Source organism: Conger conger, chromosome 9 (genome assembly GCF_963514075.1).
Source record: "Conger conger chromosome 9, fConCon1.1, whole genome shotgun sequence".
Taxonomy (NCBI): Eukaryota; Metazoa; Chordata; class Actinopteri; order Anguilliformes; family Congridae; genus Conger; species Conger conger.
Window position 1 is genome coordinate 51362737 of NC_083768.1, and position 19359 is coordinate 51382095.

General features: G+C 41.3%; 1 protein-coding gene across 2 annotated transcripts; it reads left to right on the forward strand.

Annotated features, from left to right (window-relative positions):
- The first annotated feature begins 1290 nt into the window (after positions 1 to 1290).
- On the forward strand, positions 1291 to 18012 carry adck5 (aarF domain containing kinase 5). Of its 2 annotated transcripts, XM_061253428.1 has the most exons (15): positions 1291 to 1603; positions 5132 to 5223; positions 6523 to 6672; positions 7219 to 7294; positions 11326 to 11526; positions 11919 to 12059; positions 14170 to 14283; positions 14398 to 14529; positions 14608 to 14691; positions 14782 to 14863; positions 15047 to 15125; positions 15299 to 15390; positions 15548 to 15800; positions 16384 to 16500; positions 16899 to 18012. In XM_061253428.1, the coding sequence occupies exons 1-15, from the start codon at positions 1580 to 1582 to the stop codon at positions 16999 to 17001; spliced, it is 1740 nt and encodes a 579-aa protein (XP_061109412.1). In that variant the 5' UTR covers positions 1291 to 1579; the 3' UTR covers positions 17002 to 18012. The 2 variants fall into 2 exon arrangements, with proteins under 2 accessions (XP_061109412.1, XP_061109413.1); XM_061253429.1 differs by lacking the exons at positions 1291 to 1603; positions 5132 to 5223; positions 6523 to 6672; positions 7219 to 7294 and adding an exon at positions 7372 to 8493 and having other exon boundaries at positions 11331 to 11526.
- Positions 18013 to 19359: the final 1347 nt, after the last annotated feature.

The window sequence follows — 19359 nt, forward strand, 5'->3', positions numbered from 1 at the left end:
GATGCGTTATCTATCGTGGGATAGCCAGTCTAACTGGAGGTACCAACACATTCGCGCCCATGGGTTTTTTCCCCCCCAATTGTGCTTGACATCGGTTAGAGGTTGGCATCGATAGACCACCGATTACACCAATATATCCTATGTATAATCAAGTTCATAAGTTGGTTTTATTTATATGATTTATACGATGTGGTCTAGCTAGCTAGTGTAAAGTTAACGCTAGCTGTCAGCACCCCTCTAACGTTGCAGCTAACGTTGTAGCAGTTCGTAAGTTAACACGAATATCCAGTGCGAACTAGCTAGCTAGTTATTGGAAACTATTACTGTCACGTTACTACCAAAACGTCGGATTTAAAGTTTCATCATTTCGTGTTTGTGAAGTTATCATCCCAGTGTTTCTCTATATAGCCGCATCTGGTGTGTATTAGCTAGCGTTAGCTGCCAACAACGTTTGTGAAGGACGCAAGCAATACAATCAGTTTTTTATCCACCCCCCATTGGATCTGGGTTATCCTCCCTTTTAAGAATCGGAAAAATGCCAATCCACTGTGTGCCTAATTAAATTTGCCATTACAGTCCACAACACGATTTCGGCATAATTATCTAGTGAACCTTTTCTACTGTGGTTCAGTCGATTTTGAAGTAACGTTACTTCGTTCCGCGGCTGAGTGGCCACCGGAAGTATCTTAGGGACCTCAGTTTACAAACGTCGAAACGATTCTGTGCAGGGAACTCAACCCAGCATAGGGAGTTGAGTCAATCACAGCCGCATACTCGTGCATGGGCGCGTGTGTCTGTGTCGCAGGAGCGTGCAGTGTCACAGAGAACCATGTGGACCTGTGGACCTCAGAAAATAATTCAGTCACTGGACAGCAATTAGTCCAGTGTGAAAAAAATGTTAGAGTTCAAAAGTACGATCCAGAATAATATAATTTCGTAATGTGCTTTTTGGCACAAGAGGCTTACAAAACGGCAATACCTCCTGTAACCACTGGAGCTTGCGAGCTTCACGGCAATCCCTGACCCATAGCCGGGAGTTCTATGCTCGCTACTGATTGGATGCTGTCTCAGTGCTGGGCGGGACTAAAGTGGTCTTTTGGCGACGACCCTGCTGTGGGAGTGACCTTTTTATGTTATTGCCTGTTCCATCTATGCTCTAAGGCAGGGGTAGACAAGAGACGTTCCTTGATTTTGCTCCATCCAAACTTATATACCGTACTACATAGTTGGGTTAACCTTTATTGAACACAGGTGACCACCTGCTGAAGGTGCTCAGCATTTCACAATTCAGACTCAGGAATATTCACATTTTTAATAATCCATCAAACTCTTGTCAGCCTACGATACAGGATAAGATGCAATCCTATGTACTGCGTCTTTAAAGATGCAGTCAGACCACTTTTGACCTATTACGTACGCCAGCCCGACTATTTATTTCTCCAATCAATGCCGTACATGTGCTGACGGTTCATACGAAGCAGTGGCGTCCTACTGAAACGTTAGATGGTCGCGACTTTCATGTAGCAAGAGGTCCCCGCCAAGAAAGAGCGGTTTAGCGTCCTTCAGTTGTATCCACAATATGGCTGGGGAGGCTTTCCGAGCGGTAAGACCTCACTGAACCTATGGCTATGTAGCTAACACTAGCTAACAAAATGTTGCAGAACCTTTGGTTAGCTAGCTACCGTTACTTGTCAAGCGACTGAATTGAGGAAACGGCTCTTGACTTGGAATGTGTAACATTAACTTAAATCGGTTAACGTTACAAAGCCGGTGGGCTGTGTGCCTGGTGAAGAACTCAGCTATGACCAGCTTGAAATAAGTTGGCAGCTAACGTTACAAGCTGTTTCAAAGCATAGCTTGAGCTGTTTTGTGTACAGCATACTTGTAGCGATACTTAACATTCGTTTGTTGACAGCAACGCTTACCTAACTATAACCTGTAACCTGTCCTTACCTATAATTATAACTTAGACTGTCAGCAAACATGTTTATTGCATAGCTAAGGTTACGTGCTTGTCATGTTATGGAGTTAACAAGAGAACGGGAGTTTTATCCAAGTGTTCACCGTGTTCGGGACATAGTATTCCGGACACTTGATATTTCCCTACCGTTTCTGAAATTAATACTACGAGATCAGAGATAAAATGTATATCTCTATGTGATTTAAATAGGCTACAGATTCACACTTATTTCAATCTATTAACAACTTATTTAAACAAGATCAATGACTGTTTCCGTGCAAGAAGCATGATGTAGGCCTATAGGTTAAAGTAATACAAAATAATAAATAAGTTGACTATTATTGGAATCGACATTACGCATGATTGATTGTGCATGGTTGATTACAAAAGAAACCTATTCTAAATGTTTAAAATATGTAAAAGTAATATATCCACCAAGTAGAACTGGATATATCTAAGATATTAATATTTCCAGAGTGTCAGAAATGTGAGATTTGTAACTGTCCGGGATACCGTGAGCTACATTTAGCAGCTGCCGGAATACAGCGAGTACTCACGGTAATCCGTCCATTGTGCATCCCTTGCGTTTTTCCATGATTTCTCGAAGATCATTGGTGTATCCGGAACGTAGTGTGTTACAAGGACGATTAACATGAAATATTTAATTTTAAAGATAGAATAAGCCGTGTATTAGCTAACTGACTGTAGCTAGCTATCTTGCATAGCAGTAACAGGTTGGGTATCTTGCTTCCCATGTCTTTTCTTTCTCTGTTCATGCTTTGGAATCCTGATCCGCATACTTCTGATGTTGGTTAATTTACATAGCAGCTTGATCTCTTGGACTGCGGCTATGCGAAGTCGATGACAAATCAGAAAATGTGTAGATTTAATTTCATCTTCTACTGAGACCTTTACAGTTTATTGAGAATGCGACTAGTGTTTCGGTGCAGCTGACCATCATCAAAGGCTTTCTCTTTTAAACCCTTGTGTTCTGTTCACTTTTTGGACCCGTTGGCACTGTTTGCTGTGTCAGATTGACCCGGAACATTATTGGGATTTTTCTTTAAAAATACCGAAATAAAAATTGGCTCAAAATACTTAATAAATATTGTTTTTATATTATTCCCAAAAAATGTAAATTAATTAATGTCTGCTAAATACCTCTGCTAGATCGCAGTTACAGCATACGTGGCTCATATGGCAAACAATAAAGGGTAACAACACTTGCACATAGCCTACTTGTAAGTTGTATCTCTATACTGCAGTGAAGTAACTAACGTTTTCTGAGAAATGTATTCTAAAGCTCACTTGCTCACACACACTGTCCAAGCCTACATGTACACTATTGTGCTTGAATTAGGTAATTTAGACTATGTAGTCTAATTACCTAATTCAAGCACAATAGTGATTACTTGAATAATGGTTGGTTCAGTTGGAGCTACTCTAAACCTGCTGTTTACTGCTAAATACCTGATGGCTACATGCCACTCTTTCAATTGACTCATTTTGGTAATTTTTTCTTGAAATGACCAACCTTTTTTTTTGGGTTGAGCTGTGGAAAAATGCACACAAACCCCTTCACATGTATGGTAATCTTCCTGTGGCAGGTGTGTGTGTGTATAGGTGTTGGTGCAAATAAGAGATGGATGTAATGTTACCTAGAGTAAAATCACCTTTTGGTTTCATATTTATATAGACAATGAATATTTCACAATTTTAACACGCATTATTTCACCTTGCTACATTCAGGTCAGAATGAAATATGCACCAAATGTAAATTTGTTCTTTTTCATTGGAGAAACTCAAACTCATAAAGTTTTAGTTTTATCCTCTAAGAGTAAACATTTAACAATGGGCCATTTTGTCCTGAACAGAACATATGGGTTAAACCCAGGGCTGGGCAGTCCTGCATTTTGGAGAATACTGTATGTTTTAATTTCAACCCTTATTTTGCACATCAGATTCTAGTAATGCACAGTTCAACAAAGAGCTAAGTTGTTAAATGAGGTGTGCTTTGCTAAGGTTGGAGGGAAAACTGTAGATGTCCAGGGACCAGATTGGGATTGCTGCAAATAATGAGCTGGAATCACCCGCCCCGATTTAAGACAGACAGAGAATTGCAAATAATTTATCAATTTCAGTTTCGCTTTTCTATTGCTCAAATATCTAATATTAGCTTACTTAACTGATATTCACTGTTACAAGTTCACAAATGAATTTGGAGTCTTTCCTTTGCAAAATAGCCTTGAATTATTTGGTGGTGGCTTCTGTCATTTGTCATAGTATTTTGTCATTGATATTCCTTTCTGTCATTAGTAGCCCACATTCTGATAGGAGCTTTCATTTTAAACTCTCCTATTAATTGCAATAGTCTCTTTTCTCACCAGATTTATTTCACTTGACTGTTGCTGTTGATGCAAACCTTGCTTTTGGTTACTATCATTGTACAGCAATACCATGTTGAGGAAGAACTCAGAGGTTAAACTGCTGTTGATGAAAAGTGATAAACGATATTTTTTTGTTTGTTTTTGTTTCATCCCCCATCTGTAGATGGCCATTAATTTCACAGTTTATCTACCGCTTTAGATTTTTCACTTTGAGATGAAGCCATGCTGTTGTAGGTCAGGTCCCTGACATAGTGGTCCTATCCATGAATCACAGTCTTCACAGAAACATTTTGTTCTCTGATACAGCTTACAAAAACAACTGATGATTGTGGCAAGTGGCCTTGATGCAGAAATTTTCCCCTGGATGTGTCTGGCTGAAAAAGTGCTCAGCAGTGCTCTATTGTATTGCAATTTTTTATGTCTCGCATCCATTCCATTACATCACCGTGTTCCCACTAAATTAGCGTGTAGGACAGCCTCAAAAACAAGATGGGACATCAGACGGTAACTTTGTTAGATAACATTTCTAATAATGCAGGCAGCTAATGGGTTTGTATGAAACGCATTTCATATTTGCCTTCCACGATGTGCCAATCATCACATTGGTTTTTATTCTTTTTGGGAAGGGGGCAATGGCACCATACACATTGTTCAACAATAGTAACATGGTTTTCCTTGGACCCTGCTTAGCATTTGCAGTTACTATTTAGACCTGTATAAGGTACCATGGTTATACAAGGCTCTTTCACACAATAGTGACTGTGTTCTTTCAACTCAATTGCAGTTGCGCCTTTGTCAGCATCACGTGACCTTGCTGCGCAGATGTATGCGTGCAGACTCCAGCGTTCTACTGCGAAGATCCTTCGCTTCAGACCGGTATGCACAGACCTTCTGCATCTGTCCGTAATTCTGAATGGATGGGCTTCAACATTTATTTCTTAATGTTAATTTAGGATGTGCTGTATGATTGTGTGACTATTGTATTCATTACAGGTCAAGATCAAAACATTTAGATATTAGAATGTATATTTATGTACAGATATATTTAATGGACAAGGTGCAGACACAAAAATGACCACACATACAGTACTGCGCAGAAGTCTTAGGCACCCTAGACTTTATTATATAGAAGTTTATTTTTTTGTGTGTTAGTATAAAAGAACACATTTCAGATTTCCAAATATTCATTTTCCAAAAGATTTAATTTTACATTGACTACTTTTTACACAAAGAGGCTGTCTGAGATCAGAAACAAGGAGCCAACCAAAGTCTGCCGAAGAACTGTGGAAAGTTCTCCAACATGCTTGGAACAACCTTCCCTGCTGATTGTCTTAGCCAACACTGTCCTGCAGTTCTATATCTCAGACAAGTGATGCAGTTTTAACGCCGAAGGGTGGTCACAAAAAATATTGATTTGATATCAACTATTCTGGCGGCACGGATGGTGCAGTGGGTAGCACTGCCACCTCACAGCAAGGAGGTCCTGGGTTCGAATCCGCGTCGGCCGGGGCCTCTCTGTGCGGAGTTTGCATGTTCTCCCCGTGTCTGCGTGGGTTTCATCCGGGTACTCCGGTTTCCTCCCACAGTCCAAAGACATGCAGGATAGGCTGATTGGAGTGTCTAAATTGCCCGTAGGCATGAGTGTGTGAGTGAATGGTGCGTGTGCCCTGCGATGGACTGGCGACCCATCCAGGGTGTATTCCTGCCTTTCGCCCAATGTATGCTGGGATAGGCTCCAGCCCCCCTGCAACCCTGATCAGGATAAGCGGGTTCAGATAATGGATGGATGGATGGATGGATCAACTATTCAGCCAAATTACTAAAATGTAATGTAAAATGTATAGTAAGTTTATTTAGGACCTTCCATTGAATTATTTTTGAAAGAATCTTATCTGTACCGAATGTTTTACTGGTGCCTAAGACTTTTGCGTAGGACTGTATGTCTATGACTAGTGATCTAGGATGACTGCCGTAATTTATAGCTGCCATACAACTGGATGTTGAAGGAGCAAATCGGATGCAGTGCTCAAGGTTGTAACTATAACATTCAACCGGAGACCCAAATGACAACCTTCAGCATGTTCAGTTACTTAACCCCTGCTCACTACATTACAGCTTTGACCTGTGACCTCATGTCTTGGAGGTAAAGTTTTTTTTTATTTTTTTCTCCTATAGCGGCGGGAAGAGCAGAGGAGTGCTGAAGACCATGCTGCTGGGAGTCTCTGTGGGTGTGCCCCTTGTGGTGGGAGTCCGATATGCCATATCTGAACCTCGCGATAGGCGGAAAATAAAGATCTTGGCGGAGGGCATCAGCCGCTTCTGTAGGTATGTTGAATTATTCCTGTAATATTCCACGGTGAACACATTGTTCACACTGTGAATGGTAGTCATTAACAATAGCAAACCATTTGGAGGCCCCTTGGTAGGCCCAAGGTCGACTGTCAACAGGGTATACACATTATCCCACATTATCCAAACATGCCCTTTGTAGTATGACTGTCACAATACCAGAATGTTGGCTGTCCAATAACCAATACCAGTGAATGTAATTTGATAACATGGTTAAAAACCAATAACACGGTTATTAAACTTTTATTAAAAAGGTATGTATGTATTAAATTATCAAAAAAATAACAAATAAACAAAAAGACAGGTGGCATGTAGCATGCAGATATTTACCACCTGACAGTAAACTTCAGTTTTCTCCTTCAAGTACTGAACCAATACTGTGCTTGCATTTTGGCTATGTAGGCCTAGACAGTGTGTGTGAGCTAGTCAGCTTAATACATTTCTCAAAAACATTTTGTTGACTTGGATACGTCACTGCAGTTTAGTGATAAAACCACTTAAAAAGTCTTCATGAACTTGCAGATCTCTATATGTTGGAATCTTCATTTCAGTGGATTATTGGTGGACTTCAAATGTAACGCTACGCAGCTTAGATGAGGTAAGTGTGACATGGTGGGAAATGTACTGTATGAAAACCATGAAATTGTCTTTGTGTACACCGCCTTAAGAGTCTTTAGGCAGTGGGTGTGTATGTGACTGGTTAGGGCAAGAAGCATACATTGCATAAATGGAATTCATACTACAGCCTTTGAAAAACTTAAATTAAGCTTAAAGTCAGTTATTTATTTTTTGCATTACCAGTGCGACCATGCTCTTGTTTAACCCATTGTGGACTAAGGTGCCCTATAGAAAACTTATAGAAAGGCCAAGGAATTGCAATGCATTTCAACAGTCGCGTCTTATGATCAAATGCAACGCTAACATCGCATCTGTCTGTTAAGGGAGATGTCATGAGCAGGTCGCATCCATCTGTTCACGGAGATGTAATGAGCAGGTTGCATCCGCCCATAAGGGGTTAAAATTCTTAGCTAGTTAGCCAAGCTCCTACTTTTTAGCTAACATTATCTAGCAGACTAGCCTAACTTATAATGCTACTAGTGGTGGTGAGGAGAGCACTTTCACCAAATGTGATATTCACATTATGCTTTTGACTTTGCTGCTTCAAATCATTTGTGGAAATCATTTTATGTAAAACCTGGTATGGTATGTACAGTGTCTACGGAAAGTATTCACTCTGCTTAACTTTTTCTAAATTTTGTTATGGTTACAGCGTTATTCCAAAATGAATTGCATTCTTTTTTTCTCAGCAATCTACACACAATACCCAATAATAACAAAGGATTTTAATAATTTTTTTCACAAAAACGGAAATACCGCACATAAGTATTCACTCTGTTTACTCAGTACTTAGCCACCTTTGGCAGTGATTACATCCTTGAGATGGTTCTACAACTTGATTGGAGTCCACCTGTGGTAAATCAAATTGATTGGACATGATTTTGAAAGGCACACGCCTGTCTATATAAGATTCCACAGTTGAGAGTGCATGTCGAAGGAATTGTCCGTAGACCTCCGAGACAGGATTGTGTCGAGGCACAGATCTGGGGAAGGGTACATCAAGATTCCTACAGCATTGATGGTCCCGAGGAGCACAGTGGCCTCCATCATTTGTAAATGGAAGAAGTTTGGAACCACCAGGACTCTTCCTAGGGCTGGCCTCCCAGCCTAACTGTGGAATCAGGGGAGAAGGGCCTTGGTCCAGCGTTTCTCTGTGGAAATGGGAGAACCTTCCAGAAGGTCAACCATCTCTGCAGCACTCCACCAATCAGGCCTTTATGGTAGAGTGCCCAGACGGAAGCCAGTCCTCAATAAAAGGCACAGGACAGCCCATTTGGAGTTTGCCAAAAGGCATCTAAAGGACTCTCAGACCATGAGAAACAAGATTCTTTGGTCTGATGAAGATTGAACTCTTTGGCCAGAATTCCAAGCGTCACATCTGGAGGAAACTAGGCACCGCTCATCACCTGGCCAATACCATCCATACAGTGAAGCATGGTTGTGGCAGCATTATGCTGTGGGGATGTTTTTCAGTGGCAGGAACTGGGAGACTAGTCAGGCAGGATCGAGGGAAAGATGAATGGAGAGAGATCCTTGATGAAAACCTGCTCCAAAGCGCTCAGGACCTCAGACTGGGGCGAAGGTTCACCTTCCAACAGGAAAACAACCCTAAGCACACAGCCATGATAATGCAGGGGTGGCTTCAGGACAACTCTGTGAATGTCCTTGAGTGGCCCAGCCAGAGCCCAGACTTGAACCCGATCAAACATCTTTGGAAAGTCCTGAAAATAGCTGTGCAGTGACGCTCCCCATCTAACCTGACAGAGCTTGAGAGGATCTTCAGAGAAGAATGGGTGAAATACCCCAAATAAAGGTGTGCCAAGCTTGTGGCATCATACCCAAGAAGACTTGAGGCTGTAGTTGCTGCCAAAGGTCGTCAACAAAGTACTGCGTAAACGGACTGAATACATTTCAGTTTTTTTATTTTTAATAAATTTGCAAAAATGTATTGGGTGTTGTGTGTATATTGCTGAGAAGAAGAAAAAAAAATTAATTTAATGCATTTTGGAATAAGGCTGTAACATAACAAAATGTACACTGTAATCACCTTATCCCTGATTGGCGTCTTGATTGCATAAGATCTACTTTAACCTGCTAAATATGGCTTATTAGACTGCTCAAAAAAATTAAGGGAACACTTAATCATCAGTGTAACACGACGTCAGTTAAGCTTCAGGGATATCAATCTGTCCATTTAGGAAGCACAAGTGATTTGTGAATCAATTTCACCTGCTTTGGTGCAAATGAAAGTGACAACAGGTGCAATGGAGATGCAAAAGCAAGACAACCCCCAAAAAGGTCATGGTTTTGCATGTGGTGTCCAGAGACAATTGCTCTCTCCTTATCCTTCCTGACCGATTCTTCTCTAGTTTTTTTTTGTTTTGTTTTTTTTGACGTATTTTATTTATGCATATCCAAGTTATTTAAAGCACAGAAAAAAACAAAAAACAAACAAAGACAGACATATTAAACAGTACAAAACATACTGCCAGTTCACAGAGAAAAAAACAATAACAAGGAATATAAAAATGTCGAGTGTCACTACTGGTAGCATGAAGCGGTACCTGCAGCCCAATCAGGTTGCACAGGTAGTCCAGCTCCTCTAGGATGGCACATCCCTACGTGCGGTTGCAAGAGGTTTTGCTGTGTCTCCCAGCACAGTCATGGAGGAGATGCCAGGAGACCCGCCATTACACAAGGAGAGCTGGACAGGGCCGTAGGGCATCAGCCCAGCCCAGGACCAGTGTCTGCTCCTTTGTGCGAAAAGGAACAGGAGGAGCACTGCCAGAGCCCTACAAAATGACCTCCAGCAGACTACTGGTGTGCATGTTTCTGACCAAACTGTCAAAAGACGGCCCAATGTCCTCTAGTAGAATCTGCAGGTCCGCCATTGGCGCCCTGTTCTTTTCAGAGCTGGTTCTACACTAAGCACATATGTCATCAAGCCTTGCACAGTCCGGAGACACCGTGGTGAACGTTATGCTGCCTGTAACATCATCCAGCATCACTGGTTTGGCGGAGGGTCAGTGACGCGAGGCATGTCCTTGGAGGGTCGCACAAACCTCCATGTCATAGACAACGGTACCCTGACTGCTGTTCGGTACCGGGATGAAATCCTCAGACTGATTGTCAGACCTTACACTGATGCAGTTGGCCCTGGGTTCCTCCTGGTGCAGGACAATGCCTGACAATGTGGCCAGAGTGTGTAGGCAGTTCCTGGATGAGGACAGACTGTCCAGGTGCTCACTGATGCCCTGATCCAGGTCTGGGAGGAGACCCACCCCCCGGGACACCATCCGCCGACTCATCAGGAGTATGCCCAGACGTTGTCGGGAGTCCATACAGGCACGCGGGGGCCATACACACTACTGAGTTACATTATGAGTTGCCGTGATAAAATTCACATCAACATGATTTTGGTTGGCGGCACGGATGGTGCAGTGGGTAGCACTGCCGCCTCACAGCAAGGAGGTCCTGGGTTCGAATCCCCGTCGGCCGGAGCCTCTCTGTGCGGAGTTTGCATGTTCTCCCCGTGTCTGCGTGGGTTTCCTCCGGGTACTCCGGTTTCCTCCCACAGTCCAAATACATGCACGTTAGGCTGATTGGAGAGTCTGAATTGCCCGTAGGTATGAGTGTGTGAGTGAATGGTGTGTGTGCCCTGCGATGGACTGGCGACCTGTCCAGGGTGTATTCCTGCCTTTCGCCCAATGTATGCTGGGATAGGCTCCAGCCCCCCTGCGACCCTGATCAGGATAAGCGGGTTCAGATAATGGATGGATGGATGGATGATTTTGGTTTCCTTTGACTGTTATTGCGTCAACAAATTATACAATGTACATCAGTAAAGATTTTCAACTTTAATAAATCTGATGTGTCCCTTAAGTGTTTCCAATTTTTTTTTGAGCAGTGTACATTGTAATATACAATACACATTCATTCAGTAAAGAAGAAAATTTAAAAGAAGCCACGCCTTACCTGTATCCAGTTCAATGGATGTGACCTCTCTTGCAGAGCAGTTTGGCCTTTTCTGAGGGGATGTCGTCGTGTCACCAGAGGGCAGCAGACAACATGGTGAACGGAGCTGTACAAAATGGTGGCTTGTATATTAAACTGGGTCAGGGCCTGTGTTCCTTCAACCACCTGCTGCCCCCTGAGTATATCCGCACTCTGCAAGTACTTGAGGACAAGGCCCTCAACAGAAGGTACAAAGAGGTGAGGTCACACCGTGCTCACATTGTGCTCACAGTAGTGAGAGAACCTACGAGACCCTAATCCATAACAGTCACAAATGTGTTCGTACCATATTAAGTTTTGAGTACTGCACTACAATCACAATTTACCAATTAAGAATTTGAGATCATTGGGCCTCATTCAAAAACCACACCATTTAAAAACAGATTTGTTCATAAATGGTGTGTACGAGATATGAGTAATTTATGATAAGAATACAAAAATGTTCTTGTATGAGGCTCATTGTCTTAGAGTGAAGTGACATTTCCTATTTACAGCACAGTGTCTCACTGGGATATTGCTATGTAAAGTGAAGGCCAGCTTTGACGCGCACTCCACTGAGAGACTCTGTCCGTATGCGTCTTATCGGCCAGGTAGACGCACTCTTTCAGGAAGATTTCAACACCACACCCGGCATGATGTTCAAGACGTTTGACTATGAGCCAATAGCAGCAGCAAGCTTGGCACAAGTTCACAAAGCAGAGTTGCATGATGGGACTCCAGTGGCTGTGAAGGTATGAAACCCTATCTATGTGGGAAACGATCACTGTACTTCCCAAAGCTGATTATCCCATTGTAAAACTGCATGCAATACAACTAAACTGCTGATATGACTTCTTGCAAAGAAAGTTATAATACATTTAAATGAACCAAAAAGTGATTTATGTACATGTATAATACATTTATAAATATGCATATTAAAAAAAGATCCTGTTTTATTTCCTCTTCTTGATGATACTTCCATCATACTTAAGAAAACATGTCTTTTCATATTACAGGGATATAGCTTGTATAGAACGATTGATGGGAATTAATAAAGCTAAGCCCTATATAATCACTGCCTGGAAGTACTTACCAGATAACATATTTTTCCATCATAAACCTGTAAGAATACACCAAAAGGCGGAAATGTCTGAGAGGTGAAGAAAATGCGTGTAGTCTGACCAATGCTACTGGAACAGGGTTATTGTTTATCTGACTCCAAAAGTTCAATTGCTCCTCTGTTCTAACAGCTCAATAAAAGGAACTGCAAATGTCCGCCAATAGTGTGGCTCTATATGATCGCTATCTATTTGTATAGACGCGGACGTGCCTGTGGCCTGTATAGCCTACAATGATACACTTAGTATTTATCTTGTGACAGCACTGGTGTATAGGCGAGTGACTACAGGGTGCAGGTATCCTCGGTTGTCTATGTCTGTTAGGACTCTAAACTGCTAAGTGTGCAGTGGCGCAAGTCAAGAGGAAGCAGGTTCAAATTAATAAAATTTATTAAACAATGCATTGCAGAAATAGAATGACAATGTGTTACAAGAATTACAAGGTGTAATATGAATGGCTATACGCAAATGGTGTGCTGGAGACGTATTGGCGAGATTCCTTGAACAATGGCCCTGCTGATGTTATCTCTGTATGTCTAACAAATCTGGTTAACCTTTGTAGCACAACTGGATGCTGACTTGCATTACCTGAGGTTTATTTCCAAATACTGTGTCAAGGTCTTTATTCAGCAACCAGTGTACCACACCACCAATGACACCAAATAATTTCCCACAACACAAGCTATCTAAAGACACTAAACGCTGTATGTGGAAAACCCATGGTTTATACAGTGCTATTTCAACTTATCAGTTCTGGGAGCATTCCACTGAGGTGGCAGAATTGCGCAGGGCAGCACAGTGAAGGGAGCAATAGTCCTGTATTAACGAGCACTGTCTTTTCATTAAGCCTTGCAGACCTTGTGTCAACATGGTAAACAGTCTGTTTCCTTTTGAGGGTATAAAGAGAGGCACACTTATGTAAAATGCCCGACAAACCGCAGTCAGTTTGACCCCATTCAGTGTTTGACATCTCTTTAAAAAGCAGATAACCTTTTTTACATCTTTATACTGTATGATTTTTATTTTTTGGTCGGATTAAATGGTAAACCGTAAACATAATTCTTTGTTTTCAGAAGCCATGTACCAACTTGTGTTGTATGGGCTTATTTTGACCCTCTGTATCTGTATAAAATGTCAGAAAATATTTACTTTTATCTCAGATTCCTGGTGGCACTTTCGCATACAGGTGCCAAACTTTCAATTCTTATACCTCAGGCTCTAAAATTAGATGTTTCTCACAGATTTTTCATATTTATGGATAAAAGGCTAGTCATTTGGGAGACAATAAGAAGGTGACACACAGTGTCAATTTTTCTTTTGCAATAATTATGCATTTTTAACTGTTGGGGTCAGTTCAAATGACAAAAGCGGTCAAAACAGGTTTAATCAGACATTTAGCCAACAACAAAAAAACTTTACGTTCCTTTGTCGTACATGTGCATGTGTGGATGTATATAATTCTTTGAGGAGATGACTGTATAGGAATGAAGTGCGTAGGATACTATCCTTTATTAATTTTTATGCAGGCCCTGGCAGCTTGTATCATAGGGCTGGGATGTTTGTGTTTAGTTTGTCATTTGTACATTTTTTTATTTTTTTTATGCGCCCACATTTTTGATGATGAATAAAATACTGATCACAAAAAAGTCCGTTTAGTCCACTGTTGATGACATTACATTACATGGTATTTAGCAGACGTTCCTATCCAGAGCAACATACAACAAAGTGATATTCTGTTTCACAGGTGCAGTACATTGACCTCAGAGACCGGTTTGATGGTGATATCCGAACATTGGAAGTTCTCTTGGATATTGTAAAGTTCATGCATCCAAGTTTTGGGTTCCGATGGGTGTTGAAGGTCTGTTTTGGTTTTGGTGTGTTTTAAATTTCTCCTTTTGCATGAGCTAAATTGTAAATACTTTTTTCACGGCACTGTGTAGTCTTGACTACATGCCCTACTCTTTGCTTTCAGGACCTGAAGGGAACACTGGCTCAGGAGCTGGACTTTGAAAATGAAGGCAGAAACTCTGAACGTTGTGCGCAAGATCTCAAACACTTTAAATTTGTTGTTGTTCCTAAAGTGTTCTGGGAACAGACAAGTAAGGTAAGGATCCATGTGGTTGAATTTGGACTGTGCAACTCGTCAGTGAAGACGGAATAATTTGAGAGCTCTGCGTTTCAGAGGGTGCTGACAGCGGAGTTCTGCGAAGGCTGTAAAATAAACAACGTAGAAGAAATCCGGAGGCAGGGGCTGAGTTTGAAAGACGTGAGTACCCGCACCACCACTTTAAAGCCCAACATTTCTGCACCAGTTGGCTCCAGTATGCACAAGGATTCTTTTCTGTAAACTTTTCAGACGGCCGACAAGCTGATCCGTACCTTTGCAGAGCAGATATTTTACACCGGTTTCATTCATGCCGACCCCCATCCCGGCAACGGTACGTCCACCAGTGGACCATTGGCCACATACTCATTAGTGACAAAAGATGTGCAATGCTCGTGTTTAGCTTTGTATTGACGTGTAAACGGGATGTAGCAAACATGTTTTATCCCTTTATCACACTCAAAGGGGAGTGGGCCAGCAATCTGATCACTCTTTATGTACTTGATTTATGCTTCAGTGTTGGTGAGGAGAGGTCCAGATAAAAAAGCAGAGCTGGTTCTTTTGGACCATGGACTGTACGAACACCTCAGCAAAAGGTAAATGTTCGGAATTGAAGCTTAAATGCAAACTACTGCTCTTCGGTTACGAATGACCTCAAATCCAGCACATGTAATGGGATACTGTGTCGGAGGAGGTTAGGTGGAGTCTTGACAGGCTGTTTATTCGCTGCTCTGTCAGCTGATGCTCGTGTCCCTCTGATCTCCGTCAGTGACAGAGCGGCTCTGTGCAAGCTGTGGCGCGCCATCGTGCTACGAGATGAATCAGCGATGAAGAAATACTCCGGTGACCTGGGGGTCAAAGGTGAGGGCTGCATGGCTTAATAACATCAGGAATAATTTCATGACTTAAACATGACTTACAGAAAACTATTGAGGTGATTACTGCATTGATATAATTAAAGTGAATTAATAAGTCAAAAACATAGGTGAGTTTCTTACAAATCTTTATGGCTGCCCAGAGTACTTCCTGTTCTGCGAGATGCTGCTGCAGCGGCCAATCAACATGCAGGAACTGGGTCTGTCCAACATCCTGAGCCAGGAGGAGACGTCCCACATGCGGGAGATGGCCGTGCAGCACTTCGACAGCGTGATGCAGGTGCTCAAGTCCCTGCCCAGGCCCATGCTGTTGGTCTTCCGCAACCTCAACACGGTGCGCAGCATTAACATCGCCCTGGGGGCCCCCGTCGACCGGTACTTCGTCATGGCCAAGAGGTGGGTGTCCAGCGGGGTCATGGCAAGGGCAACCACAGCTGTGTCCTGCTGGTCCCCAAAGCTAGCGCTGCCTTGGTCCATGACTGTGATGAATAATATTTCATTCATTGAATCAGATTCATTAATTGTTGTTTTTGATAGCTTTGATAACTGTGACTAGTTCTCCAAGATGTTTGGAACAACCTACTTGCCAAGTTCCTTCAAAAACTGTGCAAGTATACCTAGAAGAATTGATGCCGTTTTGAAGGCAAAGGGTGGTCACACCAAATATTGATTTGATTTAGATTTTTCTTCTGTTCATTCACTTCTTCTGTTCATGCATTCTGTTAATTGGTAAAAATAAACTATTAACATTTCAATTTTTGAAAGCGTTCTTATTTTACAGCATTTTTTCACACCTGCTTAAAACTTTTGCACAGTACTGTATATCGCCCATAAGGGTTTGGAAAATTCATGGGAAGTTATGGCATTTATTTGATCAAAAATGTTTTCCCTGAAAGAAACAGGAGACCACACATTAAGGATGTGAATCTCATTCATTTCCCCTTCTTTTCCACCCATTCTTTCATAAACGTGGCAACAGTGCTGTGGGGGGCTGGGGACGGATCCAAGCAGAAGAGTCCAGAGTACTTCCTACCCTCAGGCTGTTTAGCTGGCTTTGGACAGCATGGGAGAGTGTCAAATTTGAGTGTGCTTTAAGGTAAGATACCCACTCCAATATATTTTGTATAAGGGGATGGTTCTTTTTCTTTTTTTTTCTTTTTTTTCTTATTATTTTTTCAATATTTTGGTGTATATTTTTTGATTGGCCAACACAATTGAAAACAGACTACGTTTCACCTCGAAACATGGTGTAACATTGATCTCTAAGATGTTAGTGAAATTCTTGATGAGGAAATTGGGAATTGTATTATGTGAAATTGGAGGACCGTTTTTTTCAGAGCATGAGTGTATTTGAAAGGTTTGATATTTAACAAAGTAACGAAGCTACATTTGGTAATGATTAATACCAAAAGTGATGGAATAGTTCTTCACACACAGCCATGTGCCACTCTCTATTTTGTAGTGTGTGCATTCCATTTATCTGTGTCACTGCAGGTCAGAGATGATGTGGATGAGCCTGACAAGATCTTTGCTCCAGCTACTGTCCTACCTTGGCTTTATATCACTGGGTGAAGAGGTGTACCAGTACCTGCAGTGAACGAGTCTCATTACCTCCTCAAATGACATGGTGCAGGCGCCTACCTGGACTGCAAAGCAATGGTGGCAGTCATGTGTAACACGGCCAATTAGCTTTCACCAAAAACATGCAATTTGTTGTACGGAAAATGAATCTCGTTTTGGATAACGGGCTTACCTGGGTTGTTCCCATTATCACTGAATCATGAGTAAAGGACCTGATTAAAGCAAATCTGTTCAAGTTCACTCTGGAACATGGTAACATCAGCTTTCAAGAAGTGAGGAGGACTGCAATAAAATGCATAGTGAATCAGATTTATCTGCTTTTTGTAAACCTAAAATGTTATACAATATAACTTAATTGTGCATTTATATATACCGGACTCTTACCTTTAGCAATGGTTTGAAACATTTGAACGGTCTTTCATAACCTTATTTAAGTAGTTGGCTTAACTGCCAAGAGGAGCAAGAACCTGATTTTATATATATTGTAAAGCAGCACTACTCAACTCCTCTTCCTGCGGGCCAGTGCCTGCAGGTATTCACTCCCAGTGTGCGCTACACCACCTGATTTCACTCATTATTTGACCTGCTTGGTTCAGATAAGCTAATTGGTGAAATCAGGTGGTGTAGCATAGTTATAAATGCCTACCATTTACCATTCACGGTTGAAGCAATTGCCTGCAGACACTGCGGCCCGCAGGACGTGGAGTTGAGGTATGCCTTACCTCAGGATGTATTGTGCAAAAATACCCACTGGAATGTTGGGATACAAATTGCAGCCAATAATGTTCTTGGGATACAAATTGCAGCCAATAATATTACTAAAACTGTCTGAACAATTGTTCATGTGAATTTGGCTGTGTTAGAGCAAACCTTTATAGAAATAATTGTGTAGTTCATCTGTCTCAAACTCTTGAATTGTGATGAATTTATTTTTAAAAGATTATTTGAATCTCATTTGCATATTGCCTGGACCAAGTATAATCCATCTGAACTAATACAATAATAAAATGACTTTGTATGAAGCTTATATCAATCTCCTGCTCCTCCCTCTTCAGAACAATAATTTCTTTTTTAAGGTTCAGCACAATTTTAAAAATTGAATTATTTTGTCTAAAAAACTTAATTGTACTTATGTACTGTAAAAAAAAATGTGCCATGCCAATTCATTCTGTGTGCATTTCCCTTTGGCATTTTATGATGCTGAGAAGGCACTCCTTTGATGTTTTTGACATGCAAACCACAAATATGTTGAGGACTAGAGACTGATGTTCAATCAAAATGCATTATTCCCTTGGTTCTAATGCTAATCATGACTACACAACTAACAGAGCAGAACAGACACACCATAATATTTTAGAGGGCATGCTGCTTGTATCAGAAATGTAAAATGTGCAGTAACTGGTTTTAGGACCACAGAGTGCTGTGTAAGTAGCCAAAGAGGAAAAAGTAGCCAGCCAGGGGGGTTCAGAGGATGTACCGTGGCCTTTTTTTTCAGGTGCATTTTAATATGTTGAATGCATTTTAAATGGCTTAATTATTAAGCATTGAGAGAACGGCAAAGGTGTAGACGCCAGCAACATGCGAAGGAGAATAAACTTGAACATGACACTACTGTATTTTGAATAAAAATGTGTCATTCGATTTTTGTATTAGTCACAATAATTAATCCCACCAATCGTCAACATCTTTGTCACTAGGAATTGCAGTGACTGTATTGTAGTGTAGTGATTGATGTTATGCGATTTTACTTTAAACAGCGTTATTTGCGCAATAAGCTTCAAAGACTGCGACTGGGTGTCGTTACTTATCCCCTGTTCTGGCATTAGCAGGGCGAAATCCGACCCATTTCACATCCGACCAAAAAGTTACAAAAGTAGGCTAATGAAAAAAATATATAACCTCCGGAGCACGATGACGAGGGCTTTTTCTTCTACATAACCAGATAGAGTGGGCAGCACAATTTTTTTTTAATGGTATCTGATCTCCTGCAACAAACTATTTATTGTGGGAGCTGGCTTGATGGTATGCGTAACAGTTATCCTATGTTTGTTGAATTAAACTAATCTTTTTGGAATATTGATGAGTAGGAAATTATTTTATTTGGAGCATCTTTGAGAGAGACCGGCAAAGGTGTGTGTGCAGACAGCCAGCGACAAGCGAAGGAGAACTGGAACATGACACCACTGTATTATTAGTCACGATAATTAATAGCTACCACCAATCTTCATCTTATTAGTCTTACAATAATAACGGTCTTATTATCTTCAAATGCATATTTACAGATTATTGGTTTGAATAGGCAACAAAACTGCCTGAGAACAAAAATGTGCTCTTCAAAGCCCCATCAGCTGGCAAATTTGAGTAAAAGATTAAT